The sequence below is a fragment of the Botryllus schlosseri genome, chromosome 2, assembly GCF_051294905.1.
Source record: "Botryllus schlosseri isolate E-star chromosome 2, Bs_hap1, whole genome shotgun sequence".
NCBI classification, from domain to species: domain Eukaryota; kingdom Metazoa; phylum Chordata; class Ascidiacea; order Stolidobranchia; family Styelidae; genus Botryllus; species Botryllus schlosseri.
The window spans coordinates 33,022,071-33,040,134 of record NC_137237.1 but is presented as its reverse complement, the minus strand read 5'-3'; the positions used below and the strand labels follow the sequence as shown (position 1 = coordinate 33,040,134).

Genomic DNA, 18,064 nt, shown 5'->3' with positions numbered 1-18,064 from the left:
ATTAGATTAGCTGATATGGTGTAAACGTGCAAACCCGATTTAACTGGACGAACGGTGAATGCCAATATCAACACGTTTGGTCAAGGAATACAGACAGTAATTGGCATGTCCAGGGATATCTAGATACCGTTGTGGTTCTGTTAGCTGCACTACTTGAATTATAATACTGAAGTGTAACCTAATATTTGCTATTTACATTTTCAAAATCACATTTTCGTCTACTCACTAATTGGTATGTAGTGGTATATGATTCAGTAAGAATGGTATTACTTTATACACTTCTGAGCATTGCTGGAGCCACGCAGTAATCATTTATGGGGGCTGATGCACGATGCAACGTGACTCGTAGAAATGCAAGGCCAAGGATATAGGAGCATGTGCATTTTCCGCCCGCATATCTGTTGTCACGGTGCACACTATAGCCTATGACGACAGTGTCATACAAATGATCGCATGATCTCATGCATGATCGCAGCTTCATATGATTCATATTTCCGACAGTTAATCACCGAGCATATGGATATTTTTTCACAAGAGCTTCCCTCATTTTAAATTAACAATCCACCGAATATTAGCCAATCTCCAGGGCATCAGAATTGTACCAATTTTCGCTTTGCAGATCTAAATTATACACTAAAAGGTTGCGGCATTATGCTACTCAGATAGTCCATTCATATTTACCATTATGTACAACAATAGGACACTCAGAAACTCTATTTTGCGTTATTCGCTATATACTATATACATATATATACGGTACTATATAACCATACAATAAATCACTTCATTCCATCAATTTTAACAATGCACTGTGATTGAGTCCTAGCCTAAAATGAGGTATGGATCGGGAATTGACTATATAATCCCAATTCGAGCATTTCTTATTGCGATTTCAAATGTAAGGCCTTCGGTCGATTTCCAGTTTTGTCTTCACGTTTAGTAGTGAACTAAATATGTCGATGATACATTCCTATCAATTTACCCTTCGGTCTGGACGTATAGAACATTTGCGAGTCAAATCATTTTATATAGAATCTCATTACGTTTGTAGCAATCCTATTCAGATGTTTTTCCTATCGCATGACCATACCTAGACGGCCATCACTCTCCCCCCACTTTTTTTAAAAGGGTAGGTTGTTTTATATAATTCCCTAATACACCACGCATTTTTTTTAACTGTGAAACTCTGGTTATTGGCTTCATCGCTGCATTCAGTTGTTCTATCCCTCTCAAATTATAAGGTGAACACACGAATGGAGGGATCGATTCATCTTTTAGTTCTATTTTACATGGATACTTCATGGCTTGTTTCCCCCGCAAATGCCCGACAAGATCTTCCAATTCTGTGGCAAACGGCTCATACACCGCTCTCCATGTTTTTTCGTCTATAATAGTATTGGCGTCGTCATTAAGATCGGGCTGTTGGAATGGCGCTTTTGACAGCAATACGGATTGCTTACGAAGCTCTTCCAATTCCAATCTAACCTCTATATCCGATTCATTTTGCAACACATATTCCGTTATTGGACCATCGAATACCTTTCGCGGGAAATATTTTGGCCTTTTATTTGTCGTTAGAAACGAGGCAAATAACTCTCCACTATGAGATTTTTGATGCTTCGGTACGCTTACGTCAACATCCACTTCGGGGCCTATTGGATTGAAAAGATCTTGCGCCCTAAAACTTTTCAACCCGTCGCACTCACATTTTACACCGAATGTGACCAAATTTCGTGCCTGCATTTCACCAATATTTTCAGCGCATATCCTAACGGCGCTGTCACTATTAAATTGGCACGGGTGCGACTTTCCAATTTCTAACGACCTAACATTCGAAACAGCCTCGCGATTGCTGTTTTTCACGTTATTTCCTTGTTTGGCCAAAGTTTTTATTTCCCACCCTTCACCATCATATTCTATTACGGCATGTGTCGACAATGAACACGGAACACCTATTTCGGACTGAGCCAGCTCTTTAACACCGTATCAATTGAAGGCAGCGGTATAACCTTGTCTATCCAATGATATCCAATAATATTTAACGGGACATTACCACACGCAAAAGGAATTGAAACCCCATCAATTTCTATATATATCAATGACTCAACCTGTGACGACCCACCTATACCTTGTAAATTCATACGCAATGAACACCGCCTTCGCCAACTATAGGGATAAACCAATTTCGCCGTTGACGACATCATCAAATTTGGCACGCTTCCTGTATCTGCTAAAAAATTTACATTAGTATTCATATCGACTAGGTACATCAATTCACCCCCAAAAAGCTTTGCGAAATTACATTCATCAGAATCTTTGATTTCCCCAAACATTCTAAATAGAATTGAAAAGTATAATTCTTTTTTATCTCGACTTCATGGGAATCAGCAGTGGACAATGTAGGCCTACGACATTTTCTAAAATACTATCAGCTACTGTATCCACATGTAACATATATCGGAAAACAGCTATCATGCACCAAATAATCAGCCTATTACTGGGTGATATCAATATTGTTTCTTCCGCAGTAATAAATTGTTTTTTATCGATCATTTTTGGACGCTGAGAAGGTAATACTACCTGTGGCACCTTCTCTCGATCGAGGGGCGTACAGAAAGTCCCCTGTACAATGTGAGGATTTGCGTTCGCATTGAGTGACACTCTTTCTGTCATTGACCGTGGTGTTGGGTGATTTCCAGATCCCAACTTCATATCTTCTGTGACTTCGGGCGACGACTGACGGGACCCACACTTCGGAAGAGGTGTTACTGGTTTGACTTTTGCCGGCGTCGGCATTTCTAACAGATTTGCAACCCGGTGTATGATTTCACTCCTGGCCACTCCAGATTTTGGTTGGCTCCTTAAGATTGGTTCAAGCGAATCGGCAATATTTTTGGTACTCACTTTCCGGACGGTAGTCAAATAAGTTGTCGCTTGTTTGACGTCTTTTCTGGCTTTTTTGAATAGTTTTGCCGTCTTATGTAGAATGGACGTCACCTTTTTCACGAATTTTGTTTGATGCTGGACACGTGCTGTCAGCTGACCTTCATTAGCCCGAGTCGTTAGCTGCCGTTGTTGAGTGGTCTTCATCAGTTGGGTGTTTTTGCGAAGGGTGCGAGTGTCCTCTTTACTTTTTCGTAGCCAAAATAACTTCATGATTGATTACCGCTCACCTCCCCACTCTTCAGAAATATGTGAAAGTCCACTCTCTTCTGAAGACGAATATTCCAGAAGCAACAATGATTACCAGGCGCCTTGAATTACAATTCCGTCGGGTGCCTCCATATGTGTTTGTAGAAATATCTTGCCTTCAATCTTGTTAGTAGGAAGATATTGTTTGAGCCTGGGTTCTTTTGCTTGTAATTCAATTTGGTAAATCACTGTTGCAGGTAGAGTAGCCTTCGAAGTGTCTTGAGCTTTCAATGACCTTAGGGTCCAGCCTTAGATTGCATATTTGTACATATTTAGGCCTGATTCCTCCCCAGCGGGATGCATACCTTAATACAACCAAATACTCCAATATTAGAATTTACACTCAAATAGCGATGTTACCATAGCAACAATACATTCACAAAATCCATCCAACTGTTACTAAAGTTTTCTAAAATCGTGCAATTCAACACATATGCGATTAAGACCATATTTCAACAGCAATTCCACGTATCCTATACTCTATTTCATGTATTCAATTGACCCAGGGCCAAAGCATTCTGGTGAAGGGCTTGTTACATCTTCATATTATCGTTTAAGGCTGATCAAGGTTTTTTGTGTATTTGTATAATCTCGAATACACTAGGGTGTTACTTATCTAATTTTATGACAGTTCTCTCAAGCAACTTGTCTTGGTTTTATAACCGTCCAACCTCACTCAAGTGTAGGGGTTCTAGTCGCTGGGGCGTGGACTAGTTATGACGCATACTAAATAATTCACACAAAATCACACAATTTTCAATATACATTGATCCCAAAAATGCAATAAATACTTACACATATATATGTAATCACTTTACTTCTATAGGATTGGGCTTGACTTTATTAACCGTTTTTCTAGGGTGACGCAATATGTGGATATAATATGACGCACAATATATAATACACACAGTCAATTCACCGTAACGCCTTTTCACTGTAAAAGTTCGCAGACACCGAAAATGGCAGAGCCATCATTATAAAGCAACTTAATATTTGCATGTAGTGTACATAACAATTACAGACAAACCGGGATTAGCCACTATAGGCTAATCCTTCGCATTCGCTTCAGACACATTTGTTACGCATAACAAGTGTGTCAGCTTTGGGTTGTATGTAAGGTGGTTTTCACTAAGCACCTACCTATCGGTAGTTAGTTGACCAAAACGATCACCTAATTTTGTTAATGACCTTCTTCAAAAAGTTATCTGCCTAAGGCCCTATGTACTCCGTCGTAATTATTTTCTGGGCTACAATACTGACATTATTCCCAGAAAACATTAGATAATGTTTTCTTATAAGGGGGGCAATCACACCTCTGTTGTTTAGCAACAACACACGTGTGCTTAAAGGCTTCTTATGGGCCGCCGTGGTAGTTAGTTTCAACTTCAACGAAAGCTGTATAGTATACACAAACACCAATCCATAATCTATACGGCTATCGCCAACAGATATATGTCATCCTCATTTTTAAAGACATGCATGTTCCTATATTGGTATATTACGGATATTCAATTATTGCAGTAAAGCATACAAGCATTAACAGTTCAAACATAAAATTACGCCATACACTTAAATTACCGTGCCTCATCTCCAATTTAATCTTTGGAGTGCAAAATAAATAAGTCAAGAAATACGAACATTCTGACACTAGTCAACAACATCTTTACAATTAATACAACTAATCTTGCTCGCATGATGCTTCTACTGGCAAAATACGGTTCATTTGTTATCATTACATTTGCATTTTAAGATCCGACTATATACTTCTGATATCCGCTAACACTATCCTATTTCTCGAATCCAAAAAGGTCTGGAATCACCGTCCTGTTCAGATCCGCGCTAATACAATAATGACGGCGACTAACGTATTATCCTATATCTAATGTGTGACGATCAACATCTGGCCATATTTTCAAGCTTCCGGTATTTAAATTCAGCCAACTTCCTCAACGCATCACTCGGGCATTTAACTTAGTGATGTATTTTCTAGTTTATGATGTCATCAACCTCAATTTAATTTCAATTTGGGTTTCAACAAATAAAAAGATTCATATAAACCTTTTGTGTTGCATTGTTACAATCCGTAGATTTTGATAATAATCCGTGATATCTCAAAACATACACAACGGTCCGAATTTTAGATAGCGCCAGTTAGCCATAGTTGCTATGCATTCATCAGCGTAACTAAATCCTAGAATTACGGGTCCCCAATTGTGGATCTTTTGGTTATCATAACTGTGATTCCACGGTTTTTCCCGCTTCTATACCGACTCGTTGTATGTCAGTCTTTATTCTACTTTCGCCACCTTATAGTTCGCCTGCAAACACATTTACATATTTTATATCGGTATTTGTGATAAATTACATCGGTATTTGTAATAAATAACATAAATTTACGGGGCTCGATTTTATAGAACTACTAAAGTAGTATTAACACCTTTATTTCCCATTTCTGCCTTAAAAGCAGACAGGTTAATGTAATTTCCACCCGGTAAAAAGCAGTGTGCCCATTAATAATTTTCCGTTTATGATACGGCGGATTTTGCCTGAGCGCCGGGACGAAACACCGTTGACTTAGGGCAGATCGTGCACAAGCTCCCATTTATGTATGCTACGCTATAGATTATTCTAGAAAAAGACGTTGTCAGCATGTCAGGCCCTTTTCGGTCAGACTGGTAACAGTGGTTGTTCTCGCTTTTCCACAACCCCTATGAAATCCCGGTTCATTTTTTGAAATAAATCCTGCGTGATGAGAGCTTTTCTGCATAGAATAATTAAGTAATTAAACAGAAAGTTCTGCTTGATGTTGCCACCAGTTCCACTCTGGTTCTACAGGTTGCTGGTGACGTTGCCATCAATTCTGCTCTTGACTTTTTGATAGAACTTATCTGGCAAGCCAGGTTTATCTATAATTTGCCATTTTGCTTACTATACTGGTGGTTGGAATGAACGCTTTCAGTGATGTGCTTGGCAACCTAAAACTAGGAAATATGAGTTGGCCGTCCGTTGGCGTCTGCCGAAGTTGTGCTTCGCTCTCAAATCATAGATAGATTGAATACGCTATAGATTTTACGGTACCAGAAATTATAAAAAGAACCCCGAAAGGAAAATAAAGGTGTAAATTTTCACTAATTTAGCAGGCTCGACATGCTTCATTTAGAATGTTCTGTAGCTTGCATAACGATACTAAGATGGGTTAACACATTTAGTAAGGTACCCTACTGAGGTTGTTTGCAGTAACCATGTATAGTATATGAGAGATTTTACTCGTATTGATAGTGTTACATATTTTCTGCCAAACTAGATGGAAATCTGATTCCCATGAAGTTTAGGTGTCGAGCAATTTGAAAATTCAAAGGCATAATATTTTTCCATGTTCGGTCTATGCACAAATAGATATGCCAGCCAAGTATATGATTTAGTTACAGTAATTGCGAGATAAACCTGCAGCGTAGTGATCTGGTAATCATATAAAGTCTACGATACTTCAGCAGTTGGAGTGATTGATTCTATATTGTGTAAATTGAAGATACAGTGAAAAATAATATTATAGTGAATATGACATTTCAATTGTGTGCTACAAAGGATGAGTCAAATTTCGTGAGAAGCATAAATTTAATCTATACGTCAAAACTCAACTACGGTATGTGTTGGTCGAAGCTAAATAAATAGTAATGACTTCGAGTAAATATATTTGGAATAATATATATATATATTGACTGACTTGAGGAAAAGATTTTTATATGATATTCATCACAGCTCAGCCCAGTCACCATAAATACTATATTGATACTATTGCGTTCCGTCGGAGGCATCAACCCATTTTCTCATAATTGTGTTGATTGTATTCTAGTCTCTATTTTGTTTAGTATTTGCTCTGATATGGTATTATAACTTCTTTCGGATTCGAGATATCTTCTTTGCTATGGACTTGCGATCCAAGTTTTCCGTTTCTGGAGTGAGACAAATCACGTCCGATGCGTCGACATTGTTAAGCCGTGCACTGCAATACACCGAAGAGAAATTGGGTAGTGCTGAAAAAACGGAATATGACGCTAATTTTGAACACTTACTGGAGCGTTTCGACAACACCAAGCAATGGGTCGAGAAAATGAAAGCGCAAACGGAAATAGCGCTGCAGCCTAATCCTAATTTACGAATGAAGGATTTTGTTTACAACAAGCTAGACCGTAGACAGTCTGAGGGTCCCACGAATCAACAAATATTGGGCGCGACCATGATTGAAGCTGGCGAAGGCTTTGGGCCTGGTACCTCGTATGGAAAAGCGTTGATCAATTGTGGTCATGCACAGAATAAGCTTGGCGAGGCGGAAAAGGCGTTAGTGCATACGGCAGCCTTGAATTTTCTAAAGCCATTGGCGAGTTTTTTGGAAGGAGACTGCAAGACGATACAGAAGGAACGAAAAACTCTGGAATCAAAAAGATTGGATTTGGATGCCTGCAAGAACCGTGCGCGTAAAGCCAAATCCGATGAAGCGAAATCCGCGACTGAAAGCGACCTGCACGTGGCCCAAACTGAATTTGATCGGCAGCAGGAAATCACGAAATTACTCCTTCACGGCGTAAGCAGCACGCACTCTCATCACTTACGAAGCCTGAAAGAATTCATTGACGCGCAAAGCAGATACCATGCCACTTGCGATCAGGTTATGCAAGAGTTGAAACGAGAATTGAACAGTGTCGGTGACACATCTTCAATATACAGCGGCTCTGACGTGTCCCCGATTGATTTGAATGCAATCATTCCCAGAAATGACGGCCTGCCGTTCACAGGAGTGCGCAAAGCCCGAGTGCTGTATGACTACGATGCTGCCGACACCACAGAGTTATCATTGCTTGCCGATGAAGTCATAACAGTTACTGCGGTTCCTGATATGCATAAAGATTTTGTGATGGGAGAACGGCGTTCTTTGAAAGGGAAAGTGCCGTTGAACTATATCGAAATCTTGTAATCGATTTTGTCCTAGACAGAATTTCTTCGTCTTTTCGTGCGTACTGACTTCAAAAAGTATACTATTGTCCAACAAATTACGGGGGCTGTCGTTGTTATTGTACCCCGACACTGCCAGCCAGCGGGGGATTTTAAATCTGTGTCGTTATTTGTAGGTGATATGTGTGGAGGTTTCAACTGTGTTAATTAACCCAAGTTTGCTTCTCGGTGTAGATTGCTTCGATTGTATGAAAAGACTTGGTAAATGAGGTTTTAAGTGGAATTGGCATAGATCGGTAGATTTTAAAATCTGAAACAAAACCCGTTTTTTTTTTGTAGTTAAGGCATATACATATGCCTGATGCTATTATTGGATATATGAAGGGTTGTATATTATATTCACTATATTGAATCGTACGGTCTGTCATGCTCGTTCACTTCGTGGCTATAGAGTACGCGGCATAAGCATATTATAGAAAAAATGAGTTGGATGTAGGCCTACAGCCTGTTGATATCACCGGACATTACATTAAAAAAAGCGTGTTTAATATGGCCAGAACTTGTCCGCAAGGGGATGTGATTGTGGATTTTGGCGTTTTCGTGTCCTCCTGTCCACGGTGTTTCACTTCTATAATCATTGCTAAGAGACGGGATTGGTATTTTGCACTTGAAGTCAGAAATTTTCTCCCAATTCTTGGCTCATTAGTCAGCAAGTCAGGGTACTCGGTCGTTTATGTGCGTCTTTAGCCCCTTGTTTTAAAACGGCAGGGTCAGCCATAATTTCGTTCACAAGACGTTTGTCTTTCTGTATATGGACATGCTCGTTATATTGACATACTCTGGAGCAATGTTCCCTCTAAGCTGCGCACGTGCGCAAAAGCGCAGTGCCGACAGGGTCTCTGCGCACAGAAAATCTAAGTTGCGCGCAAAAAATCCGGAGTGATGACCTTTATATTTAGTCGTTACGCACTGTTGTCCAAGTGTCTACGCAGTGAGTTGGTGAGTGTGCGCAGACTCGTCAAAAATTGGAGGGAACATTGCTCTGGAGTGTTGGTTACACGGTATCTTTTAGATTTTGAATATTTGCGAACTGAAAGATGAATTTATCTATTTAAGGCAAAACTGCTAACAATCAACTCATGTTCTATGGCAGACTCTTACTCTGCCCCTAATAAGGAACCATAACTCTATTAACAGTTGTCCTTAGCAATTACCTTTCCCTTCCGCAAAAACCCACCTTGTAGCGAGGTCATTTCCTTTTCCGTTATTTCGAGGTCTTCCCTGTAAGTTTTATTGGGACTTGCTGATACCAGTATGGTAATGTGATTTACCATGCAGCAGGGTGTGGTTCAACTTGAGTTAACTCGTTGACATTTTGGCGACAAAACTTTACATTATAAATAGGTTTTGTTCGTGTATTTGACTGCAAATGGGGTCATATGACTTCCAAGTTATGGTGACGATAACTGCTTCAAAATAATTGGTCTTGTAAGTTGCAACTGTTGTACTTGTTTGTAGCCCATAATATGGCCGTACCGGTATCTACTCACACTGTACAAGTACACCATGGAGATATGAATTGATTGATAGACTGTTGCTACATGCCTTTCTGGGGAAATGTAAATGGACTTAGTTGCCCAATGATGTGCAACTCTTTCCACGCAACTATGCGTAATTGAAAATCAATCGATGTGCCCTAAGGAAAATAACATCTCCAAGCCATAATGTCGTCTATTCAGCATTTGAATGAAACAAAACTTGAACTAATGTACTGCAAGTCTGCGACAATTCAAATCACTTGTACGATTTGCATAGCTAAACAAATTAGTCCAATGAAAGTATAGCTTTGGTGTTGGTCAATATTGTTTAGAGGTGTTACAGGCAGTAATTTAGAGCAATCTTCCCTAGTTAGATTGGATCGCATAAAGAGTAATTGCTGTGTTGTGTAAAAATTTTATTCTCATGTAAACATCGTTGGGTTCTGATTTTCGAGCCCGTTATTAGTAGTTGACGTGACAATTCATTCGTTATTTTCTATATTCATCTACAGTTTTTTTGTATCTCATTCTTAGAATATATTATCATGGTTTAGTCATGCATTTCTGTAGCCCAGCATTCGAAGTTCGTTGTAAAATTTGCGGATAGTAGCCAAATGCCTAGTTCAGCTTCATCTCACGAATGTTTGCGACTTTTTGGGAACTATGTTATATCATTCATGAATGTCTTGAAGACGGTGACTGATTTGAATGTGGTAGGATTCGTAAATCGTAGTTCTCATAAGCCTTGGATATAGAAGGCCTGTGATGTCGGTCTTTTCAGCGATCTTCTGAATAGAATTGATTTCTGGACCTTGTGATGTGGGTTTGGTTTTTATTTGCCAAGTCACAACGTAACTGGAACTGAGTTTGAGTAAATGCAAGCATGTTCAGCTTTGCAGTGTTTTGGATTTCGAGATTGCAACACAAGCAGCCTAAAACATGAATACCTGTGTGGTTGTATATTGTGTAACAATATATTTAAAGAAGTTATTTGATCATTTATAAAATTAATGAGGTTGCAACAAACCCATGAACACTTAACTTGTGCCCTTGTATCACCTGAGCAGTGTTTGATGTCATATATTCTTCTGGAAAGCTCAATGGCCTAGTTATTGACGTGTATGTATAATTGTATATGCCTATATTATTATGTAGCAGGGATTGATGTAGGTTATGTGATCCGCTTTATTGACTGTGTTATATTAGAATAGTACCTTGTAGCATGTATACTTCATTTGTCCGTTCTTCCTATTTGCTGTTTACTGCGCGACATTTATAATGGGATATCATAGGCTTCAATCTGGTTACTGCTGTTGCTATTTTATCACCTGACATGTTTTGGTGTTATCGATGATGGTTGTATTATGTTGTAGTGGAATTAGGCTTACTTTTAATTATCGAGATGTATCTTCGCTGCTGATCGCACGCAAACAAGAATTCCTCTACAATTTAATGGTAAGCAAAATGTTCCCTCAAAGTCTATCAACAATAAAAGTGGATTTATATGTTACCTCGTTTACTTAGGCCTAACTAGATTTGGACAAGCAATTCTCCATGGTTTTGAATTTCAAGCGATGTTCCGAAAAATTTCAGTCATATATCATTGAAATTTGAATCTTAAATACTGTGGAACATGATTTGGACTTGAAAATGTTATAGACTCAGTACTCAATCACCGATGTGTGGGGCCATCATGCATGAGACTCGACGTCGCAAACCGGTAATAGATGCTAGCAATCTCGAAGCCTTGCCAACAGTACAATCTAGGTAGAAAACCATGTTTTAAAAAAATGTTGGCATTATCCTTACCGGAGTTCTGTTTATCAGTAGCTAGCACGGTCTGTAGCAAACCCGATTTACACTGGTTCTACGTCAATTGATGCCCGATAAATGGCTTCGTAACGACTTTCGATTGCCCTTCCATCGGGACAATTCAGCTCACGCAAATCATATTTGTTGATTTCTTTTGGCTTGAAGGTATGGGACTTACCTACTTGATTATTGCTCATCGAGAATGACATAAACTGTAAAGAATAGGGTGGGTAATTAGTAGATCTGGGCACAATGATTTGGGTACTTGCAGTGACAGACGATGTTTTCGAGTCGATTGAAATTATATGCCGCTTGTCACTAAGACAGGGGCGGCCAACCCCCGTTGCCCGCGAGATGGTTTTGAGCTGCCCACAAGGTAATTCTGGAAATAAGTTATATTATATAAAAAAATTGCCGGGGTAATTCATTGTGAACTTGTATGACCAACAAAAAATTTGATTAGCCTGACAGTGAAATTTGGGATGTTAATGACTAAATTATCAGTGCCAAATGAGCCGAGAGGTGACCCGCAATATATGCAAGTGACATTATTATTGAACGAATTCGTTCATTAACTTTGAAAATTTTTCGCGCTTCACGCGGTTATGGCATGAATACACGCTGACTTTTAATGACATAATTGGTATCGATTTTGATGCGTTCTGTTTTCACCGTTATCTAATCCAGTTCGCTACTATCGGACGACTAAAAACGGAACATCAACATTCAAGTGGCCCGGCCAATGGATCGTAAATCTCGTGTGGCCCTTTGGCCAAAAACGTTGGCCGCCCCTGCTCTAAGAGATATGTTTCCAACATGATTGTGCAACTTTTCGCGGCGAACCCTGAAAATCTTGGTATCTGAGGATAGTTTGTGGCGAGTTTACCTTCCTTTTAGTCAACTTTCGCGGCAATTCCAGAAAAACACGTTTTTCATTTCTGCTTTTTGCCGGTATCCAGTTGCCGGGTAATTAAATATATCTGAATGAAGGTTCTAGCATTTTTGCCCCCAATTGCTACCTTTGTTATTTTCGCCACCCAGTTTCTCAAGCGATATCGAAAATTTGTGTCGAGGTTGTCAAGGGGGCGATCAGTCGAAAAAGGTTGAGAACCACTGTTCTGATCTGTCATCTTTTGAAAACGAATGCAAATCCTCGCTCATTCACCGACTGATTCATGCAGGTCGCCGAAGATGTCTGACTTGGAAGCAGTCGAAAATGATTTGAAGGAGGAATGCATCTCTCTCGCCGAAGAGTTAGACGCGATGTCACCGACACGCGATGCCAACCGAGTAGGGGCCGCTGGCGATGTTAGAGAACGTCACCTTGTTCTGCTCAAATACGAGACTAAAATGCTCGAGCGTATCGAACCCACGCAACCGCTCGATCACCCGATCGTCAACGCCGATATTCTGTCGAAAAGACTCGAAGATGAGATATCTTCCGCCACAAAATACTTGGACTATTGCGAGCAGTACGTCGAAAAGTTACGGACGGACGTTGACGATAAGACGTTGTTTCTACGGGAGCAAGATGTCTTGACGACGGATATTGCGCAATGCAAAGGAAAGAACTTTTCACCGGGTGCTAGTAACAACACGGCTCGATGTAAAAAGTTGGAAAAGGGACTGAGCAGTTTCGTGAAACGCCATTTTCCGCCGCCAGATGATGCGTCACGGCCTCTCTCGGATATTATCGCGGAGTTATTGCGACTGAAGCCGGACGCTTACCTCGATTTGGACAAGTCGTATAAATCGGAATACGTAGAGCTGCTGCTCAGGTTTAAGATCGCTCGCAGAAACCCCGACAATCACAGGCAGCTGAGCCTTTTTTATTCTGGACAATAATCGCAATTGATGTCCTGCATATTACACTGTAAAATCCACTGAAATGCTATAAAACTCTGGTGAAGTTTGTTAAGTATTGGTCAGTGACTGAGTGCTTCTACTTCTGCTGAATGCTCGAGTAGGTTCGCTACTTGCACTACTTGACTGGTTGTGTTTTTTTGCTACTTCCACTTCGACAGTTTTTTATGCAACACTAACTTTTTACGCTTTGAAATTTGTAAAGTAGAAAATAGTTTTGGACGAAAAAGCCCCTATACGAGTGTCTTGTTCGTCTACAACTGAATATATTTTTGAGAATTACACTTATTTGTTATTAGATGCTGTGGGTCAAGTACTTTAGTACTTTACAGATCTTTCTTTTCTACTGCCACTTGAAGTAGTTTGACCTGTCTTGGGAACAGCCACTCCTACTATAAAATCGCGAATAAGAGTCTATTCTGAATGGCGTAGGAGTAGCAAATTGATTTTTAATCCAATCTAGGTCAAGTAGGCTTTATGAATGGCAGCTGAGTTTGGACATTTTAGATGTTTTCGACAAAATTTATTCAATAACCTGAGATTTTTTTCTGATCTCTACCATAATTTTCCATGCATAATGCGCAAAATTTTACCGATTTTTTGTCCTAAAATCGGGGATGCTCATTATGCATGGGGACAAGTATTGAAAAAAATCTCCCTCGAAATAAAACTTGAAATCACACCTTTCTCAGGTTTGTTTTCAATCGTGTATCACATTCAGCCATCGTGCCCAGCAATTCGTATTATCAGTGTTGCACGCTGCCAATTAGCGAGAGTCGTCTGCACTGCACAACAGCACGGATCTCCTGCTGCCTTGGTTTGCCGTTTGTACTCGAGGGAAATTCGGTGATTGATTGCAGCGATCCTCGCTAATTTATCGCGCAAGTTTGTCAACACGAAAAACTTGTATAATCGGCATTTACGCACATTCTATTCATGCAATGCGAATGCAGGCCGCAGGGTGCCTATAGACAGATATACAGTTTTATTGAACAAAATTGCAAAAAAATATAATACATGCTGCAGCGATACGATCCTTTGGGAGTCCCGCGGATCATAGCTGCATTGATGGAGTACTAATTAAGCATTGTTCAATTCGAGTCTCGCGTCATAAATAAATATTAAAAAAATGTAAGCAGGCCGAATAGTGGTATGTTGGAACATCAAATGAGTAACAGGCAGAGGTGGTCAGTAACGAAGTACTTCTACTTTTTGGAAGTACTCAAGTAGTTTTCCTCTACTTGTGGTACTTACTCAAGTAGATCTGATTTTCTCTACTTCTACTTCTACTTCATAAAATTTTGTGATCTACTTACTTACTTTTCGCTATTTTCAGTTTGTCAAGTAGAAGTAGTTTAATCCCCCAATACGAAAGATAGCCTGAGGAATTTCGGGGCTGTTTTCATGTAGTACCAACATTTAATATTCATGAAAGTCAAGTGAAGCCCAGAAATTTTGTTGCGCCTCGCGCATAGTAGTAATGGACTGACAAATATGTTTTCAAGAAAGTATCAGGGAATAATATTTAGGCACCGGATTGCTTGATTCCTCTCACACCGCATTGTCGCCCATATCAAATATTTCATCACAGTAAATATGGCCCGCCATAACGTTTGAAACTACCGTTTCGCAATCTAGCAATTACCTATCATATCGTAATCTAGCAGGCCATTACGTGTCTTGCTAATATGGAAAATCCAGCTTTTTTTCAACGTTACACCTATTTTAGCAGATAAACTTGAAGCTTTATGGACAAAAGACATGGAGTATATTTTCCACTTTTTAGAAGTGGTATTTGTATTTCACTTTCAATTGCGAGTATCATACTTTGAGTAGTAATTACTTTCAGTTCTTTTGTCTACAGGACATACATGTTGAAGCACAAAAGATAGTGTAGTAATGCCTCTATTTTCCGAAAATAAAGCTACACTAATAAATATAACTTTTAAGATCATCAATATTTGTTATTAACGTATACTAATCGCGCAAAGTGATGAAACCATATCCGATACAACTTCAACGTATTGCTCTTCGCCTAAACTTGGCGCCTTATAATATGGGGTAGGGCGCCATGCCATGATATTCTCTAAAAACGGGGTATTCTAGTAAACAAATGGTTAGTATCGCACTTTCATATCAATACTATAATTTGCATCCCATGATGCGAAACAATGCATATTCAGTCGAATATTGATACCTCTTTGTATGCATCAATGCGAATCAAGCTCTCTGCACCTGCCGCATAGCTCAATTCGCAGCTTTTGACAGTCCATGCGAACGAATTAAGACTGTTTTCAAAACTACTTACTTACTTGAGTAGATTTAAAGTCGGCCAATTCTACTTCTACTTCAAGTAGTTTTAGGTGGCTCATTGAAGAAGTACTTCTACTCGTACTTGAGTAGATTTATTCGTCGCTACTTCTACTTCTACTTGAGTAGCTTTCTTGGCTACTTTGACCACCTCTGGTAACAGGCAAAATACTAAAGGACTAAATTCAACCGAAACAGGAAATAAATAGGGTGAACGGCAATTACAATGTAAAGCAACTAACTACCAGACATGGGGTAATCGCGATTAGTAATCGTAATCGATTACGACGATCACAGCAATTTCAAGTAATCGTAATCGCAATCGATTACATTCGAAAAAAATCCGAAGTAATCGTAATCGACTACTTCCCATATCTAATCGATTTCTTTGTGAAAGAACGATTACTTTTTATTTGTACAAGGACTATGACATAAACTGAACATTCGTGAACAAGGAAGAGATATTATACCAGGCTCGTGATAGCACAAACGTCTGATTTTCAAATGCCATTGCTCATTATTACGTCAGAAGTTGCCTATTAGCTTTGCTAGTCATTGCGTAAGAAGTATCCACATCAACAGCAAATAGAATAGATATTCGATGTACGTACAATCGAACATTAGTCTGATTGTAAGAACACCCGCTGTGCTGTATATCAGGTTATCACAATGTTCCACACGCCAGTACCTCGCAGCAGGATAATTAATCACCACTCTGCCTAGTTTAAAATAGTAACTTGTGTATTGATTTTTGGTTATGCTTATTTAAACGCAGTTTGACCGATGCTGCTTGGCGAGCAGTAGGCCTATGTAGTACGTATACGTACATCGGACAAAGATTTGAAATTTTGTACTCGTCAAATAATACATTACGGTTTCCACAACGAAGCATTGAAAATCAACAGCTGCTGATATATATCATAATCGAGCCGTATTGCCGTTTCTCGTAACGGCAGCTTGCAGTACATTATCTCTATCAAGTTGAAGGCAGAATTTTATGTTCTCTGCATCTTATTCTCATATGCAGGGCATGGTATGGTATGGATCGATATTTTGGTATGGAATATGGAGCAATGCAAGTATGATATGGAATGGAAGATTTTAATCTATGGTATGGAACGACATTTCCATGCTTCCATACTTTGGTGTTTTATACATTTTATCGTGATCTATGCAAGCTCCATGAAGCGTACGTTGTTCGCTGTTCACGGAATACGATCACTTTTGTTATGTGTGAACGTGAACTATTGAACGCTGTGCAGGATAAAATACACGCTTGTGCAACGGTTTTAGGAGCACTTGGAATGGCATGATTTTGTGATGTAATAATGATAACTGTAATGTTGATCCGATATTCTATTGAGTCTAGACACGACGTATCCGAGCATAGTCTATCATGTGACGCAATAATTGGTAATGTTGGCTACTCCAACTATACCTCATTCCCTGAGTGACGAGAACTTACAAGCAATCATGATGCAACGTACTTTATGCTCAATGTGATTGATAATTACATTTCTTCTGAAACATTATCCGCACATTTATACTATTTACATACCTGTGCGGATAATATTTCAGAAGAAATGTAATTATCGATCACATTGAGCATAAAGTAGCCTCTACGTCGGCTAAATCGAGTGGTTATTGTCTGTAGGCTCATACAACATGTTTTTTGAAAAGTATTTACACAATTATGGCATAATTTTACAACTTAAAAAAACATAATTTTGTTTTTTAAAGTCTTTGTTCAAAACATGTTTTAAACAAAGTGTTTTAAACGACCATTTGTTTTAAATGCAGCCCTACTTTAAATTATGTATGCTTTTTTTTGTTGAGGGGAAGACGTACGCATTTCAAAATCAAGCTTATCTAGAGAGAATTTTCAAGTCAATTTAATCTCTCAAAAATACTCTATAATTTATGTTGGTCCACGAAATACTTTGAGTCCCCTTCGGGCTCGCTCCTCACCCTATTGAGAAATTTGGGCTGCGGCACTGCGGCAGTCATGGACCTGGCAAGAATGCAAATCGTTGGGTGCGATAAATCGTGCTCTATAAAAATGGGCAATAGGTAGGCTACATTATGACGTAACAAGCAAATGACGCATCTTTTTTAAAGGAAGTTTGTTATCTCATTAGGCCTTTTCAGCGCAATCCACATATTGTCTTCCAATATAAATTCTAAGATGCAAACTAAATGTAATCGTGATTACTTTTCCAATGTAATCGTAATCAACTACTTCCTGATTTTGCTGTAATCGTAATCGTAATCGCGTCATTCAGAAGTAATCGTTATCGCAATCGATTACATTCATGACGTAATCACCCCATGTCTGCTAACTACGGTATAAGTAAATGAGTTCTGTATTCGCGACAAAATGCAGAAAATGACAATTCCTT

The 18,064-nt window shown here is 39.2% G+C and overlaps 2 protein-coding genes across 3 annotated transcripts in view; one reads left to right on the top strand and one right to left on the bottom strand.

The window, feature by feature from the left end:
* Positions 1-4,871, bottom strand: part of LOC145434474 (lysosomal leucine aminopeptidase-like) — a 229,069-nt gene extending 224,198 nt beyond the window's left edge. Inside the window, exon 1 of one of the 2 annotated variants that reach the window (XM_080311834.1) lies at positions 4,860-4,871. The gene's annotated coding sequence lies outside the window, so the exon portion shown is untranslated. Of the gene's footprint in view, positions 1-3,497; positions 3,788-4,859 lie in introns of those variants that run through there. The other variant, XM_080311833.1, reaches the window with a different exon arrangement.
* Positions 4,872-7,014: 2,143 nt separating this feature from the next.
* Positions 7,015-11,053, top strand: LOC145434477 (endophilin-B1-like). Its single transcript, XM_080311837.1, has one exon. The coding sequence runs from the start codon at positions 7,118-7,120 to the stop codon at positions 8,162-8,164; it is 1,047 nt and encodes a 348-aa protein (XP_080167963.1). The 5' UTR covers positions 7,015-7,117; the 3' UTR covers positions 8,165-11,053.
* The last annotated feature ends 7,011 nt before the right edge of the window (positions 11,054-18,064 follow it).

Excerpts from the sequence above, each read along its gene's own strand:
- LOC145434477 (XM_080311837.1), top strand. The coding sequence starts at position 7,118 with ATGGACTTGCGATCCAAGTTTTCCGTTTCTGGAGTGAGACAAATCACG.